Source organism: Aulostomus chinensis, chromosome 11 (genome assembly GCF_037954235.1).
Source record: "Aulostomus chinensis isolate RoL2024-O1b breed Wild chromosome 11, RoL_Achi_v1.0, whole genome shotgun sequence".
Taxonomy (NCBI): Eukaryota; Metazoa; Chordata; class Actinopteri; order Syngnathiformes; family Aulostomidae; genus Aulostomus; species Aulostomus chinensis.
The window spans coordinates 18572363-18591978 of record NC_141330.1 but is presented as its reverse complement, the minus strand read 5'-3'; the positions used below and the strand labels follow the sequence as shown (position 1 = coordinate 18591978).

The 19616-nt window shown below is 44.0% G+C and overlaps 1 protein-coding gene across 10 annotated transcripts in view; it reads right to left on the bottom strand.

Moving 5' to 3' along the window:
• The window catches only part of LOC147253697 (plectin-like), a 129169-nt gene that overhangs the window by 10215 nt on the left and 99338 nt on the right, over positions 1-19616 (bottom strand). For all 10 annotated transcript variants that reach the window (XM_086218941.1, XM_086218942.1, XM_086218945.1 and 7 more), the window contains 25 exons: positions 17792-17907; positions 16995-17098; positions 16193-16312; positions 15365-15460; positions 15156-15283; positions 13446-13539; positions 13142-13296; positions 12718-13039; positions 12513-12590; positions 12221-12382; positions 12032-12136; positions 11838-11933; positions 11632-11757; positions 11368-11520; positions 11119-11273; positions 10481-10607; positions 10039-10222; positions 9275-9432; positions 8516-8694; positions 8287-8425; positions 7807-8163; positions 7639-7722; positions 6710-6814; positions 6525-6623; positions 1125-4478 (listed from right to left, as the gene is read on the bottom strand). In XM_086218941.1, the coding sequence (XP_086075067.1) occupies positions 1125-4478; positions 6525-6623; positions 6710-6814; positions 7639-7722; positions 7807-8163; positions 8287-8425; positions 8516-8694; positions 9275-9432; positions 10039-10222; positions 10481-10607; positions 11119-11273; positions 11368-11520; positions 11632-11757; positions 11838-11933; positions 12032-12136; positions 12221-12382; positions 12513-12590; positions 12718-13039; positions 13142-13296; positions 13446-13539; positions 15156-15283; positions 15365-15460; positions 16193-16312; positions 16995-17098; positions 17792-17907 (6796 nt within the window). The remainder of the gene's footprint in view (positions 1-1124; positions 4479-6524; positions 6624-6709; positions 6815-7638; positions 7723-7806; positions 8164-8286; positions 8426-8515; positions 8695-9274; positions 9433-10038; positions 10223-10480; positions 10608-11118; positions 11274-11367; positions 11521-11631; positions 11758-11837; positions 11934-12031; positions 12137-12220; positions 12383-12512; positions 12591-12717; positions 13040-13141; positions 13297-13445; positions 13540-15155; positions 15284-15364; positions 15461-16192; positions 16313-16994; positions 17099-17791; positions 17908-19616) is intronic.

The window sequence follows — 19616 nt, the reverse complement described above, 5'->3', positions numbered from 1 at the left end:
GATTGTGCGAGTTTATGTCTTATTATTGTCACCGTGTATGTTTTTGATGCAAGATATACATTATCAAAACCTCCTCCACAGTTGCCATGTTTGTTTTTGAGTTTGTTGTTGTCATAAACTTTTGACTGCGGGCTGCCCCCTGGTGGACGTATTGGTTACTATACATGCTAACACTAATGTACATGAGCAGTGACAGTAACATTGTTTGACATGGACGCGTACATTTTCGTACGTATGTTGAGCATAAGTGGGCCTTTAGGAGTCGTCTTCATCATGTCTAACTTTTTTTCAGCACTAGCACAGCATTTTAAGTGCTTCTCTGAAATCAGCAGGAGCAGTTTTTAGCTTTAAGCTGTTTTGTGAATATGAGACCTGATACAGTTTACCATTTTGCACCATTTCACTCTAAAAAGACAGCATTTAGAAAGGCAGATCTTAAAAATTCAGCATAATTCAGCCCTCAGATCTGGAAGGAAATGGACCCTTACAGGATACAAATTGAAACAGATAAACTTTAACACTCCTAAAAACCCACCAACATATCCCCAAATGAGTGTATGATCCAATGTTGATATCTCATCAAGTCATGCGCACGTTTTCTCCTCTGAATCACCAAGAAAACTAGATATTATTACAAGTAGGAGCTAAAATGATTTCTTTTCTTTTTTTAAAAAATAGCATCCAGGATAAGGCTACAATCCGTGATATATGCAGTGTAGTATTCCTATAAAAGCCTTCCTGTTGGTGTAGGTAATGCATACTCTCTGCAGTTGTTGACTCTCACTGAAAATAGCTGATGGAAATATTATTAATTCAATTAGACTTCAAATAATGTCATTTCCGATTATTTTGGAGCTGAGCTGCTGCGTTTAAATGTGAAACATGAAAAATGAAGCATGTCTTTCAAGAAAACATTCCAGGATATGAGGCAGCATTCAGGATGTGATCAGCATGAGCACAGTGCACTGTAAAAAAATAGAAATTAAACTCGTACTTATTCGGTTTCATGGTTAGTACAATCAAAAGAAAGGGATAGAGGAAAATTTAAGAAAGAATTACGTTAGTTGTCAGAAAGAGTTAACAATGACATAAGCTGCTTTGCTATGCCATTTTTGACACAATACCTCTTTAGACTTATTTTGAAGTTCTTCCGCCTCCTTTTTCAGCCTAGCCTTCTCCTTCTCGAGGTCTGCAATAGCACTGCGTAAATCATCGGCTTCTCTGTTGGTATTTAGCCTTTCAACTTCCAATTTTTCCACCACTGTCATTTTCTCTTTGGTAGCAATTTCAGTGTCATGAAGACGAGAAGCAATTTGATCAGCTTGTTTCTTGAACTTTTTCGCCTCTTCTTCAGCTTTGGCCTGGGCTTCGCTGAGCTGAGAGACTTGAAGTTTAAGTTTTTCAGCTTCGGCGATGATCTCCAACTGCCTCCTCCTCTCTGCTTCAAGGGACCTCTGGTATTCCTCCGTTTCCTCTTCCAGACGCTGTTGCATTAGCTGTTTATCCTCCAGCAGCTTCTGGGCCTGCTCCTGGGCCAAGTCCTTCTGCCTCTGGAGCATCTCGGCCTCAGCTCTAAATTTAGAGGCCTCCTGTATAGCTTGCATTTTCTCTTTGAGCATTTTCTCTGCAAGAGCTCGTTGCTGATTAAGGTCATCTTCTGCGATCATTCTCATGCGTGCTGCTTCTTGGGCTTCCACACTGAGTCGTGCAGCATCCTCGGCGAGCTTTTTCATATTTTCAGCTTCTTCCGCAAGGAATTTCTGAGTGTTGTCTTTATCTTTCTTGATGAGGCGTTGATTCTCCTCCTCAATTCTGAGTTTAAGCTTGAGCAGCTCTTCCATTTGGACTTTGACTTTAAACAGCTCCTCTTCCACCTGGGCCCTTTGTTTGACCGCGTCGTCGACCTCATCCTTCAAACGCTGCAGCTCGTCATCCAGCAGGGATTTCTGTTTATCCGTTTCATCGAGCTTCAGTTTAACCTTGGTGAGTTCTTGCTCCACCTGAAACTTCTGCTTGAGTGTTTGCTCTGCCAGTTTTTTATGCTTTGCCATATCAGCATCAGCTTGTTGCTTCTGCTTGAGTGCTGCAGCCTCGGCTTGTGCAAGTTTAGCGGCTTCAAATTCGGCTTCCTTCCTTAACCGCTCAGCATCCTCTTGAGCTTTGGCTTGGTTAGCAGCTTCTAACTCAGCAGCTGATTTCTGACGCTCTGCTTCTTCTGCTTGTTGACGAAGGAGTGCTGCCTCCTTTTCGGCCTTCTCTTTAGCAGCCTCTGCCTCTTTGGCGAGCTTTTTGGCTTTTTCATACTCTTCTTTGAGCTTCTTCTGCATGAGACTGTCTTCCTTCTGTTGAGCGAGAACATTCTGGGCTTGCTGCTCGGCTGCATTGCATTTCAGGGCTGCTTGTTGGGCTACTACAATTTGTCTCTCGGCCTCTTTGTCAGCTTCTTCTTTCTGCTTTCTGGCTTCTTCTGCTTTCTTCTTCAGACGCTCAAGCTCTTCCTGGGCTGCCTTGCGTTGTCTAGCTGCCTCCTCCTCTGCAGCGGCGATCTTCTTGACCTTCTCCTCTGCCTCCCTTCTCCTATTCTCCTCCTCCAGGGCGAGCTTCCTCATTTTTTCTGCCTCCTCTTCTGCTCTGAGTTTGCTTTGTTGAGTTTCCTCTGCAATGTTTTTCAGCTTGTTCAGCTCAAGTTCTAGATCCAATTTTCCAGTTGAAGCTTTCTCAAAATTCAGCTTGAGGATCCTGATTTCTTCTTCAACGACACGCCTCTGTTTGAGCGTGTCATCCACTATTGCCTTTTGCCTTTCCATTTCGGCGTCAGAGGATTTTTTCAGGAGCACTATCTTTTCTTCGATCTCTTGCTTGTGTTGGTTGGCTTGGTCCTCAAGAGCTTTCCTCTGGTAAGCCTCATCCTCAGCTTGTCGGCGGAGTCTCTCGTTTTCTGCTTCCTTCTCTTTCAGTGCGATTTCAGCCTCTGTTTTTAGTCGTGTCGCATCACTGATGGCGGTCAGCTTCTCTTTGAGAATCCTCTCAGCTTCTGCTCTCTGACGAGCCGCCTCCTCCTCAGCTACTTGCCTCTGGTGCTTGGCCTCCTCCGCGATGGTTCTTAGCTTGCTTGCTTCCTCAGCAAGATCCCTCATCTTGGCGGCTTCAGCCTCAAGAAGCTGTTTACTCTTCTCTGTGTTTGACATTGTCTCCTTTTCTGCCTTGGTCCTCAGCTGAATGAGTACATCCATTTCGCTCCTCACTTTGGCAAGTTCATCCTCCAGCTGTTTCCTTTGTTGTTCAGCTGCAACCACTTCATTCTTCAGGCGATAAAGTTCATCTTCCAGGAGAGATCTCTGCTGTTCTGCATTGTCAAAATCAGCCCGGAGACGAATCAGCTCTTGTTCGGCGGTGAGTTTCTGCTGAGCGGTGCTCTCCGCTACCTTCCTTTGCCTCTCTAGTTCTTTTTCAGCCATCTCTTTCTGCTTCAAAGCTGAGTCTTCGGCTTTGGCTCTCTTTTTAGCCTCACGATCTGCCTCCTCTTTTTGTCTCTCAGCTTCTTCCTGAGCAAGGCTCTTTTTGTGAGCTTCTTCCTCAGCCTGGAGTCTCTGAAGGAGGGCCTCGTTTGCTTTTTGCCTCCATTTCTCGAGCTCTTTTTCTGCATCCTCTCTAGCCAGCTCTGCTTCTTCCTGCTGTTTCTTGAGACGTTCAGCCTCTTGTTGCAGCTGAAGGACTGTGCCATGCTCTTGTTTGAGGGATTCTTCCAACTTGGAGGTCTTTTCTGCAAAGGACAAGTGTTTGCTCTGGAGTTCAGCTGCAGCACTCTTTTGGGCTGCCTGTTGAGCAACCTTGATTTGTCTTTCCTTTTCAATCTCTGCTTGCTTCACTTGCCGTTCAGCCTCCTCTGCCTGCAACTGGAGTTTGTGAAGGTCATCCAGAGCTTTTTGCTTATGCCTAGCAGCTTCTTTTTCTGCCTCAGATTTGAGCTTGAGCTCCTCTTCTGCCATCCGCTTTTTCTGTGTCTCTTCACTGACTTGTTTGCGGAGCTTCTCAGCTTCCTCCTGGGCTGCCTTCCTGACTTTCTCAGCTTCAGCTGCTCTGTCCCGAAGTTGCTGAAGCTCAGCTTCTGCAGTGGACTTTTGTTTCACTGTTGTCTCAAGCTGTAGCCTGATGAGACGGATTTCTTCTTCAATCTTCAACCGACTTTGACAAGCATCATCTACCTGTTGGCTTTTGTCCTTGATTTGCTGCTCTGAAAGGTTCTTGAGCTCATGCAGCTGCAGTTGGATGTTGTGTTTTTGTTTTTCAGCATCGACAGCGGCGATTTCTCTCTTGCTGACTTCTTCCTGCATTCTGAGCTTCAGTTCTTGAGCCTCTTTTTCAGCTTTTTCAATGGCCTTTGCATGAGCTTCAGCTAACTGCTTCTGTTTGTCTAACTCGGCCTGCATCTCGGCCATTTTTTTCTGCTCTTCAGCTTTGAGTTTCTCTGCAGCTTTCTGCATTAGTGGAAGCAAATGGTAAAGAAAGGATTATAATTAAGCATGACACGTTAAAGGTAACACTTTACATTAGCGCACTCAAAACAGTGTTGATTCAAATTGTAATTACTACATGGTAATCACAGCCTAATCACACTGGAATAAGAGCAACCAAATGTATCGTATTACCCACGAAATGTTAATGTTAAAAGTTGGCTAAAGATCAAGTCAAAGATCAATGCAAATTAGATGCACATTCAAGTGATGTTAAATTCACGATGCAATTCAAATCATTAATGACAAGGCAACGCAGGAAAATCGAATGGACGTTGAGGATGTTGGATGAGTTGATGTATGCAATCAAAATATCACTTCACAGCAACAAAATCATATGGCATGCAACTGTAGCTGCTACACGAATGCAGAGTAGGTCTACTGCTCTCTGTTTCTGCATTACGTGCAAATTCTAAGTCTCTTACTCATCTGCCAAACAGATCTACTTCAACACTGACATGTTTCTTGTTTAAAATACATGTAAAATCTTTTAGATTAGTGTTATCCACATCTTACACTGAAAATCAAAGTAGTTTATCTTATCCCATGCAATGGGGGTTCTTTAAATCACTGTTTGCCACAAAATGGAATGGAAAGGAAAGGTAAAGTCAAAGATAACAGACGATCCCACCACAAAACCAACTGAAGGTTAAAGTCCACCTCCACTCACAATGTGTCCCTTTTGGGTTAGGATGTATGACCTTCACTCTTCAGAATTATGAGTGTAGAGTTTGACTTGAAGAGGCCGTTATGACATCTGACTTGAAGACATACAAGGATTTGTGACATCATAACTAGTTCAGGACCGAGCATGGTCTTGTACACTTGTGAGAATGACGCCTGCTGCCTCCACTGCGTTTAAACGCTGGGAACACACTGCTCAGGAGACATTTTATGTCAAGCAGTTCTACTCAAAAATGTACAACTTGCAAATCTATGTATAGATTATCAATATGAGAGATGTTTATTTTCAATAACTGTATCAGTGATTGGTCTTAACAAATACTTTAAATTATACTGGATTAGGTCAAATCGGTATTCTTTAAATGGTACTGCTAGAAACATATCTGGAGGGGAACTTTAAGGAATGCTTTGTGAAATAGGCTCAAAATGATGATCATGTACGGTCTCTTTAGGGACAACAGACAAATGAAGCTGTTTCCTGTACAAGGCTAGCGTGAAGAAAGCAGAAAAATAAATGTGCCATGGAAAAACAAAAATGCCCCTTGAGAGGCACACACTGGTAAGGATGGCAGAGGGAATAGACACCACCAAGGAACCTAAAACGCTTGAGTAATTTACCTCTGTAACGCTCAAACAACTTCAAGCATTCATCATGGCAAAGCACTGGCAAGCAGTTAAGAAAAGCAAAGAAACAAACAAAACATTAGGGTTAGAAAAGAACGTAGACCCTTCGACTTGTGCAGACTCTGATAAAAAGACTGAACCTTTGCCTTCATTTGAATTTCCACCTCAGGAAATAAAGTGACCAGTGGGAAAAGAAAAAGGAAACTACCCGTAGCGAAACAAAGAACCCCTCACTGTACAATGGAACAATACACATGATGAATGAAGATGGAGCAGCTTAGACATTTACAGCCATGGTCTCAAAGGACTGACCTATTTAAAGATGAATTCATTAATACATTTGACCTCGCATTTGTTTGCTATAATTCTAATTAAATGTAAACTTGATTTTATTATAGCTGTTTTACAGAACCTAACCTTTGATCCCTGCTGACGGCTCACAAAATGTGCCGCTCTGTCAGCTAGAGATCAGCTACGGCATGCCAATGTTTCATGCTTTATCACTGCAAAGAAACAAGTTACCACCTTGAATATGTTTGTGCGTGTGCGTGTGTGTGTGTGTTTCCGTGTGCACACATAGGGAGAAGTGTGTGCAAGGAGGTGGTGATCAGTGGTTAAATTCGTTTGTTGGTTGATTACGTGGTTGGTTAGGATCATGTTAGAATTTAGTTTGTTTGGAATCCTCAGCCAGTAGCCACGCACCTCCTCGTCCTCCAGGCGGCGCTGCGTGTCGGTGATGAACTTGATGTACTGACTAGTCAGTGTCATCAGCTCACTGTAGCGGGTCCTCAGTGTTACATACTGACGTGGAGAGTAACAAAGAGATATGTTAGTGTTTTCCACATCATATATATGGCTGTGCCAAATATGGATTTTAAGAAACACACCTCCTGAATGATGTTGTCAGATGCAGAATCCAATTTGGTTTTCTTCAAAGGAGAAGTGAGAGGCTCCACCTGAGCTTTGTAGGCCACCAACTGGAGCTCATAGTCCTGTTTAAAACATTTATAGAGTTATACAACAATAAATCAGGGGTTCTCAATATTTTCTACTTCAAGGCCCATCTCTATGCATACGTGTAACAAAACAAATTAAAAAAAAACATTCAAATGTTTCTCATCTCATCTAATCTAATGTTATCAAAATTCTAGTTCACCCAAAATGTAAACTTTACATTTCAAGTATTCACAAATTGGGGACTTGAGCTCCTACGTTGCTTCTTTGTGACTCCAGAATTTGCAAAGCGCTAGCAACATATATTTAGCTTTAACAGCAAAACTGTTGTTGAGAATCTCTGTTTACAATCTATCAAGTGCGTCGTCTGGAATAATTCACCAGTAATCAATTAACACTTTGATTTAAGATTAAACGAAACGAACTGTCACCCTTCCTGTTCCCTGTTGTCAGTTGTTGTTGCTACAGTTTCCATCTAAATATACGTGACTGGCTCTCTCTGCATTCTGGAGTCACAAAGAAGTGGTGCTGTTGTGAAAACGATTTCAGGAGCTCGAGACACGTATGTCTGATCACTTGAAATACAAACTGGGTGAGGAATCGCTTCGATGATGTCGTTTGACGATGGATTTTATAGAATTTTTAATTTATCATTTTAAAATGTCATATTCAGAATCCATATTTACATCGAATTTTTAGATTTATTTTACTAATGAATTGTTTAAAAAAGGTTTGAACTCATGTCATGGCTTATTAGAGGGTGCACACGACTCACCCTTGGGGTGACCACGGTGCAAGAGAAACACTGGCCTCAATCACAGCATGTCCACAATCATGCAAGCTAATGCTAAGTGATCCTCACCTTGATAGTATCAATATATGCTTTAGCATATTTCTGACACTCGTCAACTTTATCTTTGTTCTTCTCGATCTCCTCCAGCAATTTCTGTTCAGACAAACAGATTTAAAGTTAGTGTGCAAGCAGAACAGTTTTAAAGCCGCTGGAGATACTGAGAGCCACAGAACCAACCTTCTCCTGGGCCAGCTGCTCCTTCAGAGTCTTGCTGTCTGTGATGGGCACCGCCTGGATCTTCTCCTGTCTCTGCTTGGCATCTGCAATCCAACGGATCAGCCAGTCATAACTTTCACGGTAGTAGCCCAGCTGGCGGCCGAGCTGCTCCAGCTCCCTCTGGCGGAGGTCAATCTGGGTGAATACAGCCTTCCAGCGGTCCTGGAGACCAGTCAGATGCTGGCGGTAGTGGTCCAGCTCAGCGTCACGTTCACTGTGAACACGACTCATCTTGTCGCTCACAGCAGAAGCTTTCTTTAGTTCTTCTTCCAGGGAATCAAACACTGGCTGTTCACCCTCAGCTTCCCCTCGCATTTTCTGTCGGTTCAATGGAACAGGAGGCAAGGCATCATGAGTGAACTCAAAATTGAGTCTTGCTGTATTTGTACATTTGTAATTTAGACATCACTTCAGGAGCTCATTTACAGAGTCACTGTTTACCTTAAGCTTTGTACGATAGGTCTCGACCTCCTTTGTGTCACTAGGTACAGTATGAACCTCACGCAGACAGTCCTCATACTGCTTGAGAACACCCTCGGCACCCTGTGTGTTCCGGATGACCATTTCGACAGTCTTTAACCTGGAGAGGAGGAGGAACATAACACAGTCCCGTTATGAGAGCCGACCCTTCTCCCTTTGGACTGGCTGGTTGAGGGGAATAGGAACTCACTTGTCCAGATACACTGAGGAGAGCATGTGGGCATGATCCATCTTTTGCACAGTGAGGTCGAGTTCTGAGCGCAGCACCGGAGCAGAGGCAGACAGCTGCTGGGAGTTCAGGATGGTTTGGGTCTTTACAGAAACCTTGTCAAGGTCCTTCTTGAGGCTGTCAAGCTCCACTTGAACTTTCTACGAAAACAGAGAGGCAGCAAAAGTTCACATGCATATGTCAAAACTGAAAAAAAAAAGAAAAAGAAAAAGAAAAAAAAGCTTTTAACTGATAAAGAAACCTCAATAAGCAACAAGATGATCAAGGTTTTTTTTCCTGCAAAGACTGTCCCGAGGTCAGTGTGGATCAGAGTAGCTGTGAGCAGGCCTGCAAGTTCTGCATCTTCATGAAAATATGAATATGGGCAATCTTAAACAATTTCAGTTATATCAGTTGTATGAAGGTGGCACTGGAGCACATCATGTGAAGACCACAGTGTAATGTGATGCAACGCAAATGAGGTTCTTACTCCAGGCTTACTTCCTGAAACCTGTAGTCACCAAAGATCTGGCCATGTGAAGTCCAGTTACATCAGTTTCCTTTTCTGAGGGTATTATCCAAATTGCCCTCCTTGGTAACACTCTTTCACAACTGAACTTTACAGTCACCCACTACCAACTTCGTGAATCATTTCTGACCAAATCTGAGCTCTTCTCAAGCCACTGGGAGCAGTCCATCCAAGTGTCACATGTTAAAGCCTTTGAATGAACTTTACGGTACCTTCTGGTCAGCTGTCTTCTGAACACACTCTCTCAGAGGTTCCTTGTCCATGGGTTTGCGTATGCGAGCCACAGTCCCGGCCTCGCAGTCCTCGATACGCAGACGCAGATCCTTGAGCTCCGAGATGTAGTTCTTACACAGAGTCTCGTCCTGTTGACCTACGATGTGGAAAATGACTTTGATTTAGAAACATGAGAATGAACACAAGTTTACAGTATTTAGTGTTCAGTGAGGGGGGGGGGGGGGGGTTTAAAAACTCAGCGGCCAAGGATGTAGAAATACATATGTCAATATGTCACGTGTGATTTGGAATTGAGATATGTCATAAAGAAACTTTTATGTCGGCATTAATGTATACGTCAGCACAATAGGATGCACAGACACAGCCCATGTACATTAATACTCTACATGGTCTACCTCAGCAATCACACCAGTAGCTGACATGGCTGACGGGCAAAATGCAAAAACTCGTCACCCGGAAAATATGGAATCTACTTTGTGCAGACTTGCAAAAAGCAGCTCGGGAGGGAAAACAGCATGCTGCCACTCAGAACTTGAACTATAAACACTTCTAAATATTTTGTCCAAAGCTTAAAGTCACACGCGAGCTGATGTGCTTTGACTAGCTTCACATCACTCACCTTTGGGCCTAACAACCTTTAGCCCTGAAAGGTGAATTGACAATGTAAAGTTGCTATAGGCTACATTCCCGTGATGTATCTAGAAGTCATAGTGCTATTCTGTCGTTTTTGAAAGGGTTTCACCTTTCTCCATGGAGCGAAGAAGGCCGTCAAAGTGCTGGGTGGACTGGTTGTAGTCGTCCTCGATCTGCATGCGGTCGTCGGGGCCGAAGAGCTGTGAGTCCTGGCTGTCACGCATAAAGTCCTGGTAGTGAAGCTCCAGGTTCCTCATCATGAGTCTATATTCCTCTGGTTTCATGGTCTTTAACTGTGGGGAGGGATGAGGAGGCGGGGTGTATTCAGTGGAACCTACATTGCTAAAATTTGATTAACAGGGTATTTTTGGTATGAAGTCATATAAGCCTACAGTAACTGAATTTGACGCCAACCACTTCTCCTGCATTGACCTATTCTTAAGAAACACCCCCTTCCCCTCCTTATTTCTGGGTTTATTAACGAAAATGACAATTACTACTCCACAGAACTCCTAGGAAGTGTAGGTAGTAAAGGTTGTATGAACACGCACCATGGTGATGTTCCAGGAGCGAATCTGTGTGAAGTCTCTCATCAGGTACTGCCACGACAGAAGACTCTTCATGTCTATGTGCACCTTCTGCCACATGATGACCATCTGCTGATGTGACATATCCAGGCTGGAGGACAGGCGGGGAGGTCGAGAGCGTTAGAGAGAATGAAACACAAGGATCCAAGCACAGCGATGCATCAGTATACCAATCCTACAGCCACATCAACAGGATATTCGAAAACAAAAGAGTCAGGAATTTTTTTTTTTATACTTTCTCTTTGTAAAACTGAGGCAATTACAATTTTTTTTTTTTCCAAATTTCAAACTTTTTTCCTTTCTTTTTTTATTGCATCCCAGGATCTTTTGGGGGCGTTACATTTTTAGCTAGATTTTGATGAAAAAAGGATGATCAAGTGTTTCTTGTTGGCAGTAAAGACTTACACAATTAATACATATGAAAAGTCTAATTTGCTCAAAGTTTGGATTTTGAGGAGGATGACTTTAGAAGGTCATGAGGCCCTCAGTGTCAGGCACTGGATTTGGTGGGAGAAACAAACTTATGTTCATCAGAAACTCTTCAAGTGCGCCGACAGCAAGGTTCAGCAGGTACATGGTTGAATCCTCGATGTGTGTCTCACCTGGACACACTGTCCATGGCCTCCTTATTGACCGGCGGTACAATAAAGCAGACAGAGGGCACCACTGCCTCGTTTCCAGAGTGGTTCAGGACCTTCCACTTGAACGGCTGAGAGTTGTTGAGGAGTGCACACTCGTCTCCTTTATGGACGGTGATCTGCAACAGGATTGACAGGCATAAACGGGGTGCCCTTTACCAGCTGTAAACTGGATGCTTCAACCACTGGAATCACAAACTGCATGTCTCTCACCTCTTGCTGCTTGAAGTCACAGACAGCCTGTATGGGGAGTTTGCCTTTGATGGATGTGGTGGGGTTGCGTGGTTTCAGCTGGATGATAGAGCGAGCTCTCTTATTCAGGCTGGTCACCAGAGTCTTGTATTCGTTCAACTGCTCCCTTTCGTCCTGTTGATGGCAAATATATAGAATCAAATCTTCCCACTCTAGGCACCATTAATTGTTCCTCAGCATTAAACATCCCATGAACGTGTTAGTGAGCACGCTCTGATCACTCACCACGGTGTCCTGCAGCAGGTCCTCCAGGCGTGTGGCGGTGGTGGAGCGATCGCAGCTGTATTTCTTTTTCATGTTCTCTTGCATTTTCTTCATCTTGTCCTGAGCTTCTTTTACATCAGCAAAGAACTGCGAGGCGAGGATGTCACAATGAGAGACTTAAAGACGGACTCGGACAGGAAAGGGTCAGGAATAACATCGTTCCATACCTGGTAGTAGGCTGTGTTTTCTTTTAGGTGAGCCTCGATGCAGCAGCACAGCTGGAGGAGCCAGCTCCACTGGGTCTGCAGGGCAGCTGTGAAGGCCTGGTGGGGGAGGGTGGGAGGACATGGGGGCAGCGGCTTAGCTCGGGTCTCAGTCGGAACATTTGAGAGCTTCTTCGGTTTGAACTGCGATTGCTCACCTCAACTGTCTTCTTGCCAGGATGTCCATCCTTGACGAGTCTGTCCCCGGTAGCCTGGATATTATTGACCTTCTTCTCCTTCAGCTCCAGCTCACGCATGAGACCCTGGAGGGTCGCAGTCTCATCAGTTATTGGCAACCAACATCTAAAACATTTTAACAGGCAAACTGAGATGCTGCTGAAATGTACCGAGTAGTTGTCTTTCTTAGCCGTCATGTTGGTGTTCCTGTCGCTCCAGTCGTAGTTGACCTCCTCTTCTTCTTTATCATTTAACCACATCAGTTCCTTTGTGGCAGAGCTCACAAATGCATGGAGTGACTCCAAGTTCCTTAAGCGGGACTTGGACGATGTCTGAGTGCAAAAGAATGAAAACAAATTAGATACACAAAACTACAAGATTCATTGCCTTTAATGTAAATGAATGAATGAATGAATGAATGAATGCACTCTTTAAATGTGGCATTTTTTTGTGCATATTTACCAGTAGTTTGCCATACTGAAGGTCCAGTTTACCCAGGTACTCTCTATAGGTGTTCTTGCTGACAGGCGATAGTTGGCTCTACAACACAGCCAGCATGCAAAAATACATTAGAATATATTTAAAAGCAGCGTGTCACTACCATAGAAAATCTTCATCCGAGAGTGAGAATTTAAAAGTCTCCCTAAGCTAGAGAAAGTCATGATACCTCATCAGCCTTGGCTCGTTCTATCTTGGACCGGAAGTCCTCCACAGTCTGGTGCAGCCCTCTATGGCTGCCCAGCTGAGACTCCACAGAGGGCAGATCAGAGCCCCACTCTGCTTCATCAAGACGCCGCTGGTTCTCCTCCACCCATGCCAGCAGATCTTGGATATAGCGCAGGGTCACGTCATCCAACTCAGGCCGCGCTTTCATGGTCGTCTTCTGAGAGGACTGGGTGAGGGAAACCTGGGAGGTGGTCACTACAGACTTCAGGCGGAGGTTGTAATCGCTGCGCAGGTTGACCAGGCGCTCGTGGAGGCAGTATACCCTGTGGATATCATTTTTTTTTTTTTAAATAGCAAGGTGTTGAGATGTCTTAGAAATGCTCTGTGATCAAATGTGTTGAGCTCAAATGTCACATGGCACCCACCTGCGGTACATCTGGTCAGCCTGAGGGTGGCGCCCATCCTTGAGTATCTGGACATCATTGAAGAGGAGGCGAACCACGTTGTCTGCCTTGTTCAGCTCCCTGTCGATTTCTGCTGTGTGCTGAGCTGGTTTTCCTGCGTTCAGCAGGCGCATGTCCTAAAACAACACAAAGTCAAATGGCAAAACGAAAAATGTCTTGAAATACAAACCTTGCGAGCTTAGTCAAAATATAATGAAGATCACATGGTTAACAGTCACGCATTTAGCTTTGCATAATCTTCCTGTCAGACTGGTGCAGCACTCACCGTCTGCAACAGCGTCTCCAGGTGGTTGAGCTTCTCGTCATACAACCCAGACTCCATCTGGACTTTACTGACGATCCTCTGAATCTTCTCAAGTCTGAAGAGGAAATGATGAAAGCAATACAATCACACCAGCAACATGAAGGACTACACATCGAAGCCCTGTTTAACGCTAACAATGAACCACTTACAAACGCCAGCGTAGCAGCAAATACTCCAGTTTATGAGGCTCAGTCACAAATGCCATGGTGGCTCTAGTCTGGTATTTCAGCTACGAGACTGCTGGATCTGCTCTTTGTCCATCCACCAATTTTCTACCGCTTATCCTGTTCAGGGTTGTGGGGGGGCTGGAGCCTATCCCAGCAGCTTTTGGGCGAAAGGCAGGGTTCCGGGTCACCAGTCCATCCAACACATAGAGACAGACAACCATTCACACTCACAGTCACACCTACGGTCAATTTAGAGTATCAATCAGCCTCGTCCTCTCTTGATGTCTTTGGACTGTGGGAGGAAGCTGGAGTACCAGCGAGAACCCACACAGGAACAGGGAGAACATGCAGACTCCACACAGAAAGATCCTGTGCTGGAGCCGGGGGTCAAACCCAGAACCTTCTTGCTGTGAGGCGACAGTGCTGACCACTGCACCACCGTGCCACCCTCTGCTCCTTGTGTCTGGGGAAAATAGTGCTAGTGCTGCATAGCAGTGGAGACAAAGACGTCCGTCATTCTCCATCTCAGAAGCATAAACAACTATCAGACTTGAATATGACCCAACAACCTCATGACATCTCTCTTTACAAGCATGATGCAACAGGACTCTTCATTCACAAGTACAATGTTTCAGTCTATTTCAGTTGTGGTTAATAATGCATGTCTGATGAGGAGGAACACTTTGAACCCCAAAGTGACCGCAGATGTTAGATACGGCTTCATGCCACTCCAGCTTTCTGCTTGATGTCATTTATTATCGCATTACTGCTGCAGAATCAAAAACCATGACGGCAGAGGAATTTTAGCTCCTAATGGAGTCAGCACGGCTTTGTCCTCCACAGTCATGCACGTCTGACCTCACCTTTAAAGCTGACTTGGATAGCGTGTTTTATGTATCATTTTTTGATCGGATTAAATTTGTTACTATATTACTCCTTCAAAGTGCCATAATGAAATTGGAATTTAAGCTCCCAACATACACTGTGGCTAATTTTGACTTGATATACTGTTGGAGTTCTAACAATATATCCATGTGTATTGACATAATAAGTATAGACAGAATTGTGCTTGTTTGTTCAATTTTGCTGCTAACTTTGTTAACAGAACTGAATTTTGGTGAATGTGAATGTGGGGTCTCTGGTATGGAACCTACATTCCGTTATGCACCACCTGAGTTGATCAGTGCGAGTATAAAAAGATGTCAGATCAGTCAATAAGTTCCGCTTTATTATTTTACGTTGTGGAACTGCTTTGAGTGGAAAAATGGCAAGATGCTTAATGTAAAAGTTTGAGCCAAATTTAAAGAAATTCCCTTGCGGCGTTCCTATGAACTATGGATGAATAACCCTGAAAACATAAACCTCTCCCTGGCATAGAAAATTGTTCAGGATTGAGTAGCGAAGCAAAGACATCAGTAGGGGAGAGTTTCTGGTTCCAAAAATGTCTGAACGATACTCAGGCCTGGTGAAAATGCACTTATTTCCCATCTGCACGTCTGCTCACCTTTCAAACTCTATTCTTAAGAGTCGCTCTCTCTCCAGAATGGCCACATGGAGTCGACCCCATTCTTTCTCCACATCGATCGGATGGTAACCGGGTGGGACCTTCACCTGACCTGCCTGCACAGCACTCTGCAGACCCAAAAGGAGCACAATGCATAAGACTCAGTGGACTCAACAGAGAGGAATACGAAGGGACTGGAGTGAGCTCACCTCAAAGGACTGGTAGATGTGTTTGGAGCGGTTCTTGTCAGACTCTTTCACTGGCAGCTCGGTCTCCTTGAACTTCAAGAACTGGCGCCAAAGAAGCTAAAGAGAAAGATATGCACAAAGAGAACAATTATACCACACGTGTGTTTTCTTTTTTTGTTGTTGAAATGTCTAGAAAATTCACCATCAGCCTTTTTTGTCCAAATACTGAAACCTTGACTTGTCTAAATGTCCCATTATTGTGGGGCTATTGTAGGTAAATGTTCTCTAACTGGATTATCCAGTCAGAAGAACATCCCTAAATAGGAGTACATGAGCATTATTGGCTCACAGGTTCTTTTCAGTAGCTTCATGACTGCTGAACCATTTATGAGTCACATCACCTGAGAAACTATGTTATTCGATCACTAATCAACTGAACTCTGTTGAAGCACAACCTAAACACCTCAAAGTGAATTGACAATAATACCAAAGTCATTATTTTGGTTCTCTAGTGCTGACAGGGAGGGGCACAATGGTGGTTCTCTTGAGGATTAACTTTAAATGTATCCGCCTTCTGGCTGTGTTTTCACCGCCCTACCTACAGGACAAACGTGTGAGAATACAGTTTCCTTCATATGTCCAGACAAGTGTTTACTGATAGCTGCCAAAATAATTTTGAGCTCCATCATTATTGTCTCAATTAGGAAAAAAAAAAGGTATTAAGGAAAACATCCAACATTTCATTATTGTGCTTTGCTGCCTCTTGACTCTGAACGTTCACACAGCAAAGAAAAATCCTCGGCTCGCAGCGTGATGACAGTACACCGTCAGCGTGGAGCACCGTCTTACCTCTATCTCCTCGTAACTGCCAGGGAACTTCCTCTCCTCGAAGATCATGACATGGTGGCGGATCCACTGGAGCAGGATAGTCACCAGCTCGTAGTACTCCTGCCAGCGCAGCTCCAGCTCCTGCAGCCAACGCAGCAAAAGAGAAAGCAGGGAGTTAAACAGCAGCACACAGGAGGGCTTTTCTTCCTCCCAGTCTCCATTTTCGATCAACACACATAAACTCAATTAGGTGCCAACAATCCAGGTCTTGTGTGCGTGTGAATGAGGAGGAGTTTGGAAAGGGGGTTGATGAAGTGGGCAACAATGGAGGACGAAAGTGGGAGACAATGGTGGGAGTGAGACAGACCGAAGTTTTTGTATTTCAGATTAGGGAGTTCTTTTGTACCCATGCTTCATGACAAAAATTGTTCAGCAGTTTGACTTTCACACCAACTTGTTTCACGACGAAGTTTGCCTGTTACTTCCTCTTTCAAGCCTGGATATGTGTGCGTTTATCAAATTTGAATCTATTCACGTCATTAGTTACTTCTTGAACGGAGGACGTAGGATAATACACACACAATACACATTTGAGTCTTTCCCCTGAGACAGTGTAAACACCGCATGTTGCTAATTTCCTCCAAGACTTGGTTTCACAAGACTTTAATTGAAGCTGTGCTCACAAACAGGAGCTTTACACAGTCACAAGCCCGTTGAATTTCGATTGAATGTCAATCTGATCAAATCACAGCAAACAGGTTACTTTGAGGCAAATTTAAGCATAACCTTTAAACAAACACGCTTGACGAATACATTCACTCACACTAGCTCTGTGGCCGTCATGGGCTTCAGCCCGAGGCATGACATCATACAAGGACGACACGTAAGTGATGATGGATTTTTCGTCCGGGTGTGGAACATCGACATCTGTAAAGACGGGGGGAAACTGTGTTATACTGCAGTTCATCATTTCAGTTAGCACTCACAACACTGGAAGAGAAAAGGACAGATTTGGAGCACAAATACGGATGAAACCACAAGTTCAAACTGTCTATCCACACTAATCCCAGTCCAGCACACGATCAGTGTTTCTTAAAAACTATTTTTAGGGGGACCTACTTTTTCAAAATCACAACCAATTGTGACCAAACACATAGTTTCAAAAAAAACATCTTTAAGCATTAAACTAAATGGTCATTCCTGACTGAAAAAAGTTCTACATACCTTTATATTATCTTGATAAGTTAAGATAAGACTGTGTTGCATGTTACTGAAAAATATCATATGTTAAAAATCAAATGAGACGAACCAAATCACACCAGATGTAGTCTGGGTTTTATTCTTTCAGCCAACCATCCATTTCTTGTGGCCGGTTACCGAATCTGGTAGAAGACTAAACTCCCTCACATGGCTCCAAATTACATTTGAATTCAAAATGACCAGAAATAAAATTTATTTCGCAACCAAAATCCGTTGCAACCCACTTGTGGGTCTTGACTGTTTATTAGGGTCATACTCAGGGACTGACTCGGACTTTACTGTCCGCAATTAACTCAATAACTCTTAGCAGAGCCAAATCCACCACAAGTGACAGAAAATAATAAATCAGAAGAGTCATACCCTCAGGGTCCAGCAGACGAGTCACTCCCAGGTCTCTCTCAGCCACGTTGAAGGCCTGTTCCAGGTTCTCCAGGTTGGTCTGACGATACACTCTGCCCATGTCGATAAGTCTGGGACTAGGGAATACAGATGTGGATGATTAATCAACAGCAGTGCAAAGCGACGTCTTTGAACACATTTTAATGCTTCATAGGAAAGGAGAGTACCATCAGAGGATGCTCTGTCCACACATGAATGTATTTTAAACTACCACACTTGACATGACAAATATGGAGGGCTACCTGCCAAAACATTATCACCACTGCAGAATAACCCTCACATACTGTATATGTGTGTGTTGTGTTTCTGGTGTTGGCCTGAGGCTAAATGCTGTTGAGGAGCCCACCTGTTGATTTTTGCGATAAGCCCTGAAGAGCACCTGCATTTTTGTCCTCTGGCAAATGTCAGAGCATCTTCAGTTGCAATTTAATTTAGTACCACGTTTAAAGTCTGCAGCTAGCCGCAACTTGACTCTCAGAAAAGACAAATTTCACATCTTCAAAGGGAGAGGGATGAATGAAAACATCATCCATGATACATTCCACACTTCCTATCGCTACAGCAGCCATAATGACAGCGAACAAACAGCGTGCACGAAGCAACAGAAGGTTCTTACAGCTCTCTGATGCAAAGAGAGGAATAGCCTGCACTTTGTCCATAAACAGGCCCCACATGGTGAATTTCCAGAAGAGAGTACTGCTTTGCTGGCCTCGTTTGCTCCCCGTCTCTCGCATCAAAGCTTCGACACCTCTGTGCATGTTCATCGCTGCACGAGTGGGCCCCTGAACTCTGAGAACCCCGACCTGAATCACAGGAGGTTTCTTCTGAAGGTATATCCTCACACACCATAACAACACGGTCCTCTATACTACTGGCAGATCCTGACACCCCGCCAAAGCCGAGGCTCCTCTTCCTCAGCTTTGACTTCTTCTTCCTCAGACTGAGCATCCTCCTTTTAGCCAGCAGGTCCTTGTCCAAGCATGTAAAAACATTTAGTTCCTGGTATCATGGTGGCATCGATTCATGCTGTCCAAGTTGCAGATGAATTATAATAGTGTGTAAATCCATCATTTGCTCTGTTTCAGGTCTCCATCATCATCTAAATTGTCATGCATCACTGTTGTGATGAGAAAACAGCCCCCTAGTGGTGCAGCAGAGTCACTGCTCTCCACCTAAACTCAGCAGCAGCTCTATAAATCCAAACTGGACCTTCACACACCAATCAGAATGAATAACTGTACTGCACTGGGTTGTGTCGGCATGAGGTTTTCAAGCAGCAGCCCTGTCGTACTGCAGTAACGCCCCACACACCACACCCCTGACCTTATGAAAGGCAGCAACTAATCCAGCCTCAGGTGTCTCCAAATGAGAAAAAAGGAGGAAAAAACTGCAAGCTCAGGTTAGAGGAAACATGCCCCTGCAGGCATCTCTTTCTTTCTCTCCATAATGGCTGTAAAATACAACATCTTGCATGGATTGAACTTTCTCTCATCTTATGTAGCTTCTCTAACAGTGAAGATGAGTTTCTGCTGGGAAACCTTCCTGAGAAACCCACTCATCTCCCAGGAAGAGAACACACAAAGCAGCTTCAACCACTAATTCTCTTTAAAAAGACAACGGCTTGGAGGAATTTTGTTTTGACAGCAAGGATGTATAATCTTAATTTTAATTCTAGGTTCCTAACTACTCAATAATCCAAGGCTTTTTCATGGGTCTGGGGTGGTGGGCCCCCCCTTTGACAAATAACTTAGAATAGTTTTGTTTCTGGAAGCCATACAGGATCACT